Genomic DNA, 12,880 nt, shown 5'->3' with positions numbered 1-12,880 from the left:
ACTATACCTCAATAATGAATGAATGAATGAATGAATTTTGACACCACACCTTCTCAAAATCTTCCAAAAATTGAAGAGGAGGAATACTTTCAAGCTCATTTTATGAGGTCAGCATTACCCTGATATTAAAACCAGACAAAGATACTCTAAGAAAACTGTAGACCAATTATCACTGATGAATACTGATACAAAATGCTTAACAAAATATTAGCAAATCGAATTCAACAGCACATTAAAAGGATTATACACTATGTATGACCAAGTGGGATTGTTCCTGGAATGCAAGGATAGTTCAATATGAAAATCAATCAATGTAATAAGACAAATTAACAAAACGAAGGCCAAAAATCATATGATAATCTCAACTGATGAAGAAAAGCTCTTGATAAATCTAAACATCCTTTCATGATAAAAATGTCAACAAACTAGGAATAGGAAATAATTATCCCAAAATAATAAAGACCATATATGAAAAGCCTACAGTTAATACTATGCTTAATTGTGAAAAATGGAAAGCTTTTTGTCTAAGATTAGGAACAAGGCAAGGATGCCCACTGTCACTGCTTCTTTTCAACATACTACTGGAAGTCTTAGGAGAGGCATCCAACTTGGAAAGGAAGAAGTATAAATTATCTCTGTATACGGATGACATGATCATATATATAGGTAGAAAACCCTAAAGATTCCACCAGAATAACCATTAGAACAAAGGACTTCAGCAAAGTTACAGAATACAAAATCAATACACAACAAAATCAGTTTCTATCTATTAACAGTGAAAAATCCAAAAAGGAAATTGGAAAACAATTTCATCTACAATAGAATCAAAAAGAATAAAATACTTGAGTAAACTTAATCAAGAAGTCAAAGGACTTGTCACTAAAAACTACAAAAAAATGCCAAAAGAAATTAAAGAAAATGCAAATAAATAGACATCTCTTGTTCATGGATTGGAAGACTCAATATTGTTAACATGTTCATGTTACCTAAAGTAATCTACAGGTTCAGTGCATCCCTATCAAAATCCCAATGACATTTTCTTGCAGAAATAGAAAAAATATTCTAAAATTTATATGAATCTCAAAGGATCCTGAATAGCCAAAACAGTCCTGGAAAAAAAACAAAGCTAGAGTCCTCACAGTTCCTGGTTTCAAAATATATTATGATACTACAGTGACCAAAACAGTATGGTACTGGCATAAAGACAGACATAGACTAGTGGAACAGAATAGAGGGCCCAGAAATAAAATTCTCCAATATATGGTCAAATGATCTTTATCAAGGATACCAAGGCTACACAGTGGAGAAAGGAGAGTCTCTTCAACAAATGCTGCTATGGGAAAACTAGAGATCCATATGCAAAAGAATAGAGTTAGACCATTACCTTACACCATATAAAAAATTAACTCAAAAATAAAGACCTAAACATAAAGCCTGAAACTTATAAAAACTCCTAGAAGAGAACATAAGAAAAAAACTTCATGATCGTGGTTTGGCAGTGATTTCTTGGCTATGACACAAAAACACATGCAACAAGAGCAAAAATAGACAATGACAGTACATCAACCTCAAAAATTTCTATGCATCAAAGGAAACAACAGAATGCAAGAGCAACCTGTGGAATGGGAGAAAACATTTACAAATCTATCTGACAATGGGTGAATATCTGGAATATATAAAGAACTCCTGTAACACAACAGTAAAAAAAAAAAAAAAGAAACCAAATAGCCTGATTAAAAAATGGGCAAAGGACTTGAATAGACATTTCTCCAAAAGAAGCTATACAAATGGCCAACGAGCTTATAGAGAGATGCTCAGCGTGACCAGTCATCAGGGAAATGCAACTCAAACCGAATGAGATATCACCTCATACTTGTTAGTGTGGCCACTATAAAAAAAAAAAAAAGCAAAAACAAAAAAGCAAACCACAAAGTAAGTGTTGGTGAGGGTGTGGAAAAATTGGAACTCTTGTTGCTGTTGGTTAGAATATAAAATGGTGTCACTGCTATGAAAAACATTATGAAGTTTCCTCAGTAAATAAAAAATAGAATCACCACGTGTCCAGCAAACCTACTTGAGGGTACATATCCAGAAGAATTGAAAGCAGGGATTCAAAGAGGTATTTGTACACCCATGTTCACAGCAGGATTATTAAAGGCGGAAGCAACCTAAATGTCCATCAGCAGATGAGTAGATAAAGAAAATGTGGTCTGTAGATACAATGGAATATTATTTAACCTTTAAAACGAAGGAAATCCTGTCACATGGTACAAATGGGTGAGCCTTGAGGACATTAAGCTAAGTGATATAAGCCAGTCACAGAAGCACAAATAATACATGGTTCTACGTACATGGGGGTGTCTAAAGTTGTCAGACTCATAGAGGCAGAAAGTAGAATGGTGGTTTTCAAGGGTTGGGAGCGGGAAAGGGGACCTATTTTTCAGTGAGTATAGATAGAGCTTCAGTTTTGCAAGATGAAAAGAGTGCTGGAGATCTGTTTTATAACAGTGCAAGTGTAGTTAACACTATTGTACTGCACACTGCAGAGTGTTTAAGCTGGAAATTTTTATGTTATATGTTTTTTACCACAATAGAAAGCAAGAGTATAATTCTTTAAATGCTGCTTCAGTTTCTCTCTTTCAATTTACTAATGAAATTAGTAACTTGTAGACATTTCCTAGTATTATTAAAACATCCTTGCAATCTCAGTATAAACCACAGCTTCATTTGTGATAGCTGACGGAGTCAATTTCCTAAATACATAGAGAACACTTAAATTCAGAGAAAAAGGGACATGATTTATTATAAAATGTCAATGACATGTGAAAAGATTCTTAGCCATGCTTATAAAGAAATGCAAGTTAAAACAATAGTGTCCAGTTTTTTTATGTATCAAATTAGCAAAGACTAGAAGTAGTAATGACGTGCAGTGACACTGAGAGCACTTCATTCTCTAGTCAGGAGACTGAGAATCATTACCATCTATCTGAAGGGCAATTTTGTATTTTACTGACAATATCTTAAATGCCACAGCAGTTCTACCTATACAATACTCAGAATTTCAGGTATTTTCAAATGCACAAAAGTATTTGCAGGGATAGCCATTGAGCTATTATTTGTAATAGTTTAAAGAAAACCTGGAGAAATGCAAATGTCTATTAACAGCTAGATTGTTTAAGTAAGTTATGATACATCCATAAATTAGAACCTTGTTTAAAAGAGTGAGATAAACTGTAGGTCCTGACATGGAAAGATATTGAAAGTACATTCTTGTGGAAGGAAAAGAGAGAAGCAGAGCCAAAGGTGAAAACACAACTCCGTTTTGGGTTTTTAAAAAATTAGTTACAGTAACCTGTGCCTAGAAAACATATCTGAAATAACAGAAACTGGATTGGTGGCAGTGGCTATCTTTGGGAAGAATAGGGAGGATTTTCACCTTTATTCATTATTTCTGATAGAGATAAATTTATATATGAAGCATAATTTGAAATAAAAAGGAAAAAGGATGGGAGGGAGGGTATAGCTCAGTGGTAAAGCGTTTGTTTAGCGTGCACGGGGTCCTGGGTTCAGTCCCCAGTACCTCCACTGGAATAAACAAACCTAATTACTACTCCCCCCAAAAAAAGAGAAAGGAGGAAGGATACATTTCGACAAAAAACTGTTGTTGGTAACAATTAAAAAGGGAATGCTACCTGCAGATTTTTATTTTGGAATGAGTTAAGGTTTACATGTGATTTACTGTACTGCATGACCAACTTTTAAATATGTTTCATGAATGTTTAAAAAATATGAAATTGATTACAGCAGAATATTTGACTACCCATATCTGTCAAATCAACCTCATTGTAGAAGTCTCATTCTTTATACCCTTTTTATTGTCTACTTGAGCTTTCAGAACCACGAGTAGTGTATTAAAATCTCTCACTATGATTGTGTTTCTGTAACTCTGTCAGCTTCTTTCATTATTCCTGTTTTTGTTGGTAAGTTGTGGGTTGTGTGTCCAGGAGGGCCGCAGCCCAGCCACCAGAACACTTGGAAAGAGTCTGCTGGCAGCCGCCTTTCTAAACATTTGAATTCTTCTGTTGAACTCTTATTGTCCTCCCAGTTCCTGCCTCAGAATTCAAACCACAACAGAAAGTGCCTAACTTAGCTATAGTTTAAAGCTAAACACTTTAAGAATTTGATCTAAAAACTCATATATATATATTTTTTCAAGCCCCATTTGTGTATTTTGCAGTTGAAGTACAGTGACTGTTAGCTACAGCTTAGCTGACTTAATGAATCAAGCAATTCCCAATTTTCAAAGACAGATTTTTTTAAAATTACATACTTTCATTCTAATCTCCTCAGTAAAAAATAGTCCATTTACAAGACAGAAATTCTCGAGACAGGGCATAGAAAGGATTGTACGAAGAGCGATGAACCTACAGTTGTCATCTGGTCCTTTTTTGAGAATCTCTGGCAGCACAAAACCTCACATTTATATCAGCTCACCTCACTCAGGGCGTGGCTTAGCAAACAGTGTGTTTCCACACGGTAATTAGTGCCTCGGTTGTCAGACATGGTCCATGAATGTTTTCTGGAGGAATGATTTTCTAGATAATTAGAGCTTTACTCTTTAAGCACCACTTTTATTAGATACCCTTTTAAAAATATTGGATTAAAAACTGGTTTTAAAACCAGTCTAGCTGTTAATAGACATTCGCATTTCTTTAATTTTTTTTTCTTTAACTATTACAAATGACAAATAGACAAACTTCAACTTACCTAAGTGGGTAATGTTGCTGAAAATAGCCACCTGGTCAGCATCCAGGTGGTGAGTGTGTGGATGTTCACTGTAAAATTCTTTCAAGTTTGTTTGAAATTTTTCCTAATAAACGTTGTGGGGAAACAGAGCTTCGGAAAGTCATGCAGCCCTATTCCAGCCATGTTGTGGTTGCTCAGAGAGCTCAGTGTGTGGACTGGTGAAGGTGGCAGGCTCCTGGGCCAGAGTGCCAGCCTCTGCTGCCTCCTAGCTGTGTGCCCTTCCAGCATCACTGTGCTTCTCTGAGCCTGGTCTTTCTCATCTGTAAAATGGGAATTGTGAGAGGTGGTTGTGAGAGGAAGGGGAGAGGGTGTGTATGGAAGCACTTCCTACAGCACTAAGCACTCAGTAATCTCTGGCAGCTGCTGCCACTGCCCCCACTACTGCTATTTTGTGATCGCCTTCCTCCTTAACCACCGGCCCACTGGGAGACTGGCTAGCAGTGGTGCTTCCCTTGATCACTGATTTGGAAGACAATTTGGGGCCACCTTGAGACTTAATTTTGAATGACATTGGGACTATTTCCCCAAATCAAATCCATCTTCATGTTGTCCCCTTCTCAGCCTTGTATAAAATACCAGGAACATAGCGTTACTCTTCCTGAGGGGAGCCCAGCCCTCATCGCAACTGTCAGTTACAGCCTGAGTCTCAGGTGCTGTGCCAGTCGGTCAGGTCCGGCACTCCCCTGCTCCTCAGTGGGGTGAGCACCTGCTCACTGCATTAGCTGGCAGGTCTGTGGTTCCCTTCCTTCTTCTCTCCTCTCAAACCTGTGTTCACAGCCACTGGTGTTCACCTTTCCCCAGGGCAGAAGTCAGAAAGAAGGCGGCAAATCAGAAAGTGTCATAAATCAATGACGTCACCTGTACTGGACGTCAGAAGTGAGAAGGATGACCCTCTTCCACAGCACTGAGTGCTGTAACTTTCTGTCCTCCGCCTTTCTTCGGTTTGGAGTCTCATTTTCAGCATTACAATTGCTAAGAGAAAGGCAGTGATGATCGTGGTGGTATTATGTTAATAATAGAGATCATAGAAACACCTTTCTCCTGGCATCTCATGAAAGAATTATTGTTAAAAAGTATTTTACATGTAAATAAGTCAGTCATCCCAGCTTTTGAAATGAATTTCACATGGATCAAAGATACAAGTTTTTTTTTTAAAGGAATAATCAAGGTACAGAAAGAAAAAAATAAGGCCAGTACAAAGTCACATGTGGCCTGCACACCCGAGGTGAGGCCACATGTGGAGGTGCCACCCCCAGCGGGAGATGCACCATCGCTGGGCCGCAGACTGTGTCTGTGATCCCCTGACACTCCGACCTTGGTCTTTACCTGAGCAACAGCGGTCCAGGGTACAGCCAGTAACTGCAGGTGACCCCTCTTCCACGTCCTGGAATGTGGTGACAGGGCAGCCAGCAGGGATGGTCCACCGAGAGCACCTGGCTCCTATAGCGGCAGCGTCCCCCACCCCAGCCACCCCCAGTTCACACGCCACAGCGGACTTGGCCTCTGGGCCTGGCTCGAGAGAGGCAGAGGCGGCGTCCTGTTCTTATCCGTGGGCAGGCTGTGAAAAGAAAGCCCTTCTTGGCCCAAACATTTAAACAAGAATTACACTAGGATCTTTTGTTCTCACTCTGACATGGTCAGAATTAATTTGGAGGTCCAAAAGAGGATTATTTTGTTGTCGTTTAATCTGAGTTACTCTATACAAGGATACAGAGAGAAGCACAAAACAAAAACACACAGCTGAGGTCTGTCAGATGGTATTGGGACGCGCCCACGTCACTCTGCAGGGCACTACTCTGTGAGTGTTGGGGGAGCTCCTGACTCAGACATCACGTCCAAGCAGCTGCTGGACTTCCAGTGAAAAGGCCCGGACAATCGGAGGCCAGCAGAGAGTGTGTCTGGGAATCTGAGAAACGCACTGACAGCTCGGGAGACCTCACCATGTTTTCTTTCTTCCTCTTCAGGTTTAACAGGGAAAACTTGCTTTCCACGAACAACTGAACAAGCTGCCCTCGGAAGCTTTTCTTTGGCCCTCATGGTGCTGCTGGGCCCTGTGCTGTGAGGCCCCCGACGGGACCTGCTCTTGCCCGTGGATCACCCGGCGTGGTCATCGCCATGGCCAGCAAGAGGAAGTCCACCACCCCATGCATGATCCCCGTGAAGACCGTGGTGCTGCCGGACGCCAGTGCTGAGGCCCAGCCTGCGGAGGCCACACGGGAGGTGCCCCAGCAGGAGCTGCCCCCAGAAGTACCTGCCACCAGCAGTGAGGCCACCCAGAGCGCCAGCAGTACCGACGGCACCACGCTGGCCAATGGGCACCGGAGCACCTTGGATGGCTACTCATATACCTGTAAATATTGTGACTTCAGATCCCAGGACATAACCCAGTTTGTGGGACATCTGAACTCAGAGCACACAGACTTTAATAAAGACCCAACTTTTGTATGCACTGAATGCAGTTTTCTGGCAAAAACTCCTGAGGGGCTCTCTCTGCACAATGCCAAGTGTCACTCGGGGGAAGCCAGCTTTGTGTGGCATGTGGCCAAGCCAGACAATCATGTAGTCGTGGAGCAGAGCGTCCCTGAGAGCACCAGCCCTCCCGATCCATTGGGTGAGCCAAACGTGGAAGGGACTGATGGACAGGCTGAAATCATCATCACCAAAACTCCAATCATGAAGATAATGAAAGGTAAAGCTGAGGCCAAAAAAATTCACACGCTCAAGGAGAACGTCCCCAATCAGCCCACTGGTGAGGCCTTACCAAACCCTTCAGCGGGGGACACGGAGGTGAAAGAGGGGGACCATGCCTTTGTCAATGGGGCGGTCCCAGTCAGCCAGGCCTCTACCAGCTCTGCCAAACCCCCCCACGCGGCCAACGGGCCCCTGATAGGAACGGTGCCAGTGTTGCCGGCAGGGATTGCCCAGTTCCTCTCCCTCCAGCAGCCGCCCCCGGCCCATGCCCAGCACCATGCTCACCAGCCCCTGCCCACGGCCAAGTCCCTTCCCAAAGTGATGATCCCGCTGAGCAGCATTCCCACATACAATGCAGCCATGGACTCCAACAGCTTCCTGAAGAACTCTTTCCACAAGTTCCCCTATCCAACCAAAGCCGAGCTCTGCTATTTGACTGTGGTCACCAAGTACCCAGAAGAACAGCTCAAGATCTGGTTCACTGCCCAGAGACTGAAACAAGGTATCAGCTGGTCCCCAGAGGAGATCGAGGATGCCCGGAAAAAGATGTTCAACACGGTCATTCAGTCCGTCCCTCAGCCCACAATCACTGTTCTCAACACCCCTCTGGTTGCCAGTGCTGGCAACGTCCAACATCTCATCCAGGCTGCTCTGCCGGGTCACGTCGTGGGACAGCCGGAGGGCACAGCCGGGGGACTTCTGGTCACTCAGCCACTGATGGCCAACGGATTGCAGGCACCCAGCTCGTCTCTTCCCTTGGCAGTCACATCTGTCCCCAAGCCGCCCACTGTGGCACCCATTAACACTGTGTGTTCAAATACCACATCGGCCGTGAAGGTGGTGAACGCGGCCCAGTCGCTCCTCACAGCATGCCCCAGCATTACCTCCCAAGCCTTCCTTGACGCCAGCATCTACAAAAACAAGAAATCTCACGAACAGCTGTCAGCTCTGAAAGGTAGCTTCTGTCGGAACCAGTTCCCAGGACAGAGTGAAGTTGAGCATCTGACCAAAGTGACCGGCCTCAGCACGAGGGAGGTGCGGAAGTGGTTCAGTGACCGCAGGTACCACTGCCGGAACCTGAAGGGCTCCCGGGCCGGGCTGCCTGGAGAGCACAGCTCCATCCTTGGGGACTCTGTGCCAGAGGTGCCCTTCCCCCCATCATCCAAGGCCCCGGAGGTGCCCTGCATCCCCACAGCGGCTACCCTGGCCACCCCTCCTTCGGCCAAACGACAGTCCTGGCACCAGACCCCTGACTTCACACCAACCAAATACAAAGAGCGAGCCCCTGAGCAGCTCAGAGCCCTGGAGAGCAGCTTTGCACAAAACCCCCTTCCTCTCGACGAGGAGCTGGACCGTCTGAGGACTGAGACCAAAATGACCCGCAGGGAGATTGATGGCTGGTTTTCAGAGAGGCGGAAAAAAGTGAGCGCCGAGGAGGCCAAGAAGGTCGAGGAGGGTGCCTCCCATGGGGAGGAGGAGGCTGCCGAGGACGAGGGGGAGGAGGGCTCGGCCGGTGACCTGAGGGTCCTGGGTGAGAACGGCTCCCCAGAAGTGCCCAGCAGCCACACACTGGCAGAACGCAAAGTCAGCCCCATTAAAATCAACCTCAAGAACCTGCGGGTCACAGAGGCCAACGGCAGGAGCGAGCTTCCGGGGCTGGGCATCTGCGAGCCCGAGGACGATGTGCCGAACAAGCTGGCAGAGCAGCCCCCGGGCAAGGTGAGCTACAAAAAGACGGCCCAGCAGCGGCACCTGCTGCGGCAGCTCTTCGTGCAGACGCAGTGGCCCAGCAACCAGGACTACGAGGCCATCATGGCCCAGACGGGCCTGCCGCGGCCCGAGGTGGTGCGCTGGTTCGGGGACAGCAGGTACGCCCTGAAGAACGGCCAGCTCAAGTGGTACGAAGACTATAAGCGGGGCAACTTCCCCCCCGGGCTGCTGGTCATCGCCCCAGGCAACCGGGAGCTACTGCAAGACTATTACGTGACGCACAAGATGCTGTTCGAGGAGGACCTGCAGAGCCTCTGCGACAAGACCCAGATGAGTGCCCAGCAGGTCAAACAGTGGTTTGCGGAGAAAATGGGTGAGGAGACCCGGGCTGTGGCCGACACGGGCAGCGAGGGCCAGGGCCCCGGTGAGCCTGCGGCAGTTCACAAAGGGACAGGCGACACCTATTCGGAGGTGTCTGAGAACAGTGAGTCGTGGGAGCCCAGTGCCCCTGAGGCCAGCTCAGAGCCCTTTGACATGCCGAGTCCTCAGGCTGGACCTCAGCTGGGTAAGGAGCCCGTGGAGGCCGCGCTATCCCCTGTGGGTGTGGGAGCACTTGCAGCGGGCACTAAATTTAGTGCCCAGAGCATCCGCTGTTTCTAAGGCTGTCGGCATCAGGACCACATTGGTCCTGGCTGCTTTAGGGGGGCAACTGGCATCAGAAGCCACTGGCACATCATATGATAAAGAGTTGAGAGCTGTTTGTTCCATTTCATGTTTTTAAAACCTGTGCGGGGGAAGGAGCAGAGTGAACTACAAGGATTTATACTTTTCTAGTCATTTCTTAGCAAAAGGAGAATATGTCAAAATGTCATCTGAGCCAGACAGAGCCACAACCACTGGGCAGGAGAGAGCAGTAGGGCTTATGAGGAAATTCAACTCAAATTGGTGAACAAAAGCAGACAGAGCCTTTAATCTGGCCTTAGATACATGAAATGCTTTTTTGTTTTAAATGAGGAAACATCCTGTAATTTGCATTTCTATTGCTCTTCCTGATGTAGAGGTAATGGAAAATTGTCTTCACTCTAAGACACATGTGGAATCAGAAGCTTGAATTTTGATCCTCAGTTTCTCTGGATCATGGCATCCGTACTTGAAAGAGAGCTTTAGAGGGTTATTTTATTGGAAGACAGTATGAAGCCTCAGATAAGTCACGTTATTGGGTGCTGGTTCTCTAGGGTCCTAATCCCTGAGTTCCCAGCCTTTCCCTTCCCTCCCCACCATCCTCACTAGAGGCCTCATCACAGGATGGCCAGGAGCCATGAAACTTAGCTCTTCACAGGAGGCTGTGGAAACCAAGGATGTATCTGGATTCCCAGATTCCTGATTTGTGGACCTTTAGTAGTTGGTTCCAGGGCTGGTATTTTGGAACTTGACCTGTTTCCTCCAGACCCCCTGAGTCAGTCAGGTCCCTGCAGAGGTCAGGTTTGGCTTCACAGGGCTGGTTGCCATGGGCACCTTCTCCAGCACCAGGCCTGCCCCTCCCCTGGCTTTGGCTCTGCCAGCAGAGCGGCAGATTGCAGGAGCTGGAACAAACTCATTTCTTCAGTTTTTGTTTTAATTAAAATTCTACTGAACTATATTCTTGAGTAGCTGGAAATAGGGTGGTGGTTACACAACACTGTGAATGGACTTAATGCCACTTAACGGTATACTTAAAAATGGTTATAATGGTAGGTTTTATGTTATGTATATTTGACTGCAATTAAAAATGCTAACATGGAGTTGGGATGAATGGGTCAAATCTCCAGCACTGGTTCCTCTCCGCTGGTAAATCCGACACTAAGTGAAGAGCTGGTGTCCTCAGTGGGACAGAGCAGGAGTGGCGGCGGGTGGCCATGCCTTCATGGCGGCGTCCTCCTGTAGCCGAGACAGGTATCTGTGGGTCTGTCTGTCTGTAGTTGGTTTCTCACGGCTTTCTCGGCCAGCCTCAACACAAGGAATCGTGGCAGGCGAGGGCCCTGTAACGTAGACTTCAGGGTTAGGAGTTACAGATGAAGTAAAGAGATCAGGGGGACACACATCAGAAAGCAGCCCCAGCTGCTGCTGTACCAGAGCCGTGTGTTCTGGAGAGCCCGGGGGGAGGGCCAGATGAGGCAGCCCAGGACAGGACTTCAGGGGCGGCGGCCCAGGAAATGGAGCCGCGCAGCAAGCAAGGGTCAGCGGGCCTAGAGAAGACAGGCTCCCGGCCCGGCTCTGCGCCTGGGCTTGCCGTGGTGCCTGCAAGGGTCGGGGCCTCACCAGCTTTGGCAGGCATCCCGTCCTTAGCCCGTGTGCCCTTCTCCACCTTCCCCCAGGCTGGGGAGTCAGGGAGGGCTGGCAGGAAGGCACTGCTTATGGAATTGAAAAGCCCCCAAGCCCGTGCCGCCATCCTGGACACCCAGGACGGGCTGTCCTGGGGCCATGCAAGCAGAGGTGACCGGCCTGTGTTTTCTTCTCAGAAACAGACTGAATGGGAAACAATGGCTGTGAAGGACTGGCCCGTCTGGGATGCCGCCTGCTGCGTGGAAGGGCCCGATCCAACTCTGCTGCCAAAGGCCGCCCCCAAGCCCAGTTGCTGGGCTCACACAGGGCTTCCCGAGGCCTCCACGCAGCCCAAGCCCACCGCCGCCCTGGCCTGCCACCGCCCAGCCAGCGGGGAGAAGCGCCTGTCAGTTCTTCCGCCCACAACATAGGACCTTTCCTTTGCCTTCCAGTGGATAAATAGTTCAGAGTTCATATTCATAGACAGAATCAAGTTTTTATCATATAAATCTGCCTACACACATGTAATAAAGCATCAGATGATAAATACTTTCATTACATAGAAACTCTGGTTAGCAAAGCAGTACCTTGTCTTTTACATCATCTCCGGAAACACCCTGTCTGTTCTCTGGAGCTCGCTGGCCGCGTGTTCCTGCACCTTCCTTGGTCGACTAGGGTTATCACACACTCAGAACTACACCTGCAACCCCTGGGGCCCCCTTTGCCCTCCTCAAGGAAGGCAGCACCTTTGAAGAGATGTCTGCTACCTTGAGCGGTGACCAGCAGCGTGTCACAGCAGGCTTGCCTTGCCTTTTGGGATAATCAGGGCAGAACCTGCTGTTACCCACAGTTTAAGAAAATGGACCGATCATGTGATTAGTATTTGATGCTTTCCACTCTCTTTAAGTTGTTATAGTATTTCTGCTTTATCGTGGGAGTTTGAATCATGGACCATAATTCTCCAGTGAGCAGATCAACTAAAGAAACATTTGTTGTTAAGCCTAATGTACTGACATGCCACCTTTTTTTCCTTCAGTCTAGACGTGTTGAGGGTGAGAGGAAGAGACGAGAGAAACGGGTGGGAGATGAACATGGAAGCACAGCCTTGGGCTGTAGCTCTGTCCATGGGTTTCAGAGCCCTCTGTCCACACTCACTGCAAAGCCACCTCTCGTTTGGGAAGGAGGACCCTGGCTCGCCCAGAGTGAGAGTGAGAGCTGGTGGGATCCGGGGACTTCTCGGAGTTACCAGAGCCGGGGTGGCCCTCAGCACAAAGGCCTGTGTGTGGGGGTTCCTGGCAGAGCACCAGAGTACTCCTGACCCCTGTGCCCGGGGCCTGGCAGGCGAGCTGGACATCGCTGGACAGGTCCTTGT

At 47.0% G+C, this 12,880-nt stretch overlaps 1 protein-coding gene across 9 annotated transcripts in view; it reads left to right on the top strand.

Moving 5' to 3' along the window:
* ZHX3 (zinc fingers and homeoboxes 3) overlaps positions 1-12,063 on the top strand; it is a 97,626-nt gene extending 85,563 nt beyond the window's left edge. For 8 of the 9 annotated variants that reach the window (XM_072944223.1, XM_072944222.1, XM_072944221.1 and 5 more), the window contains 2 exons: positions 6,771-9,772; positions 11,706-12,063. In XM_072944223.1, the coding sequence (XP_072800324.1) occupies positions 6,922-9,772; positions 11,706-11,716 (2,862 nt within the window). In that variant the 5' untranslated portion in view covers positions 6,771-6,921 and the 3' untranslated portion in view covers positions 11,717-12,063. The remainder of the gene's footprint in view (positions 1-6,770; positions 9,773-11,705) is intronic. The other variant, XM_072944225.1, reaches the window with a different exon arrangement.
* Positions 12,064-12,880: the final 817 nt, after the last annotated feature.

The sequence above is a fragment of the Vicugna pacos genome, chromosome 19 (genome assembly GCF_048564905.1).
Source record: "Vicugna pacos chromosome 19, VicPac4, whole genome shotgun sequence".
NCBI classification, from domain to species: domain Eukaryota; kingdom Metazoa; phylum Chordata; class Mammalia; order Artiodactyla; family Camelidae; genus Vicugna; species Vicugna pacos.
Note: the sequence above shows the minus strand (reverse complement) of the source record. Positions and strands in the feature narration are given on the sequence as shown.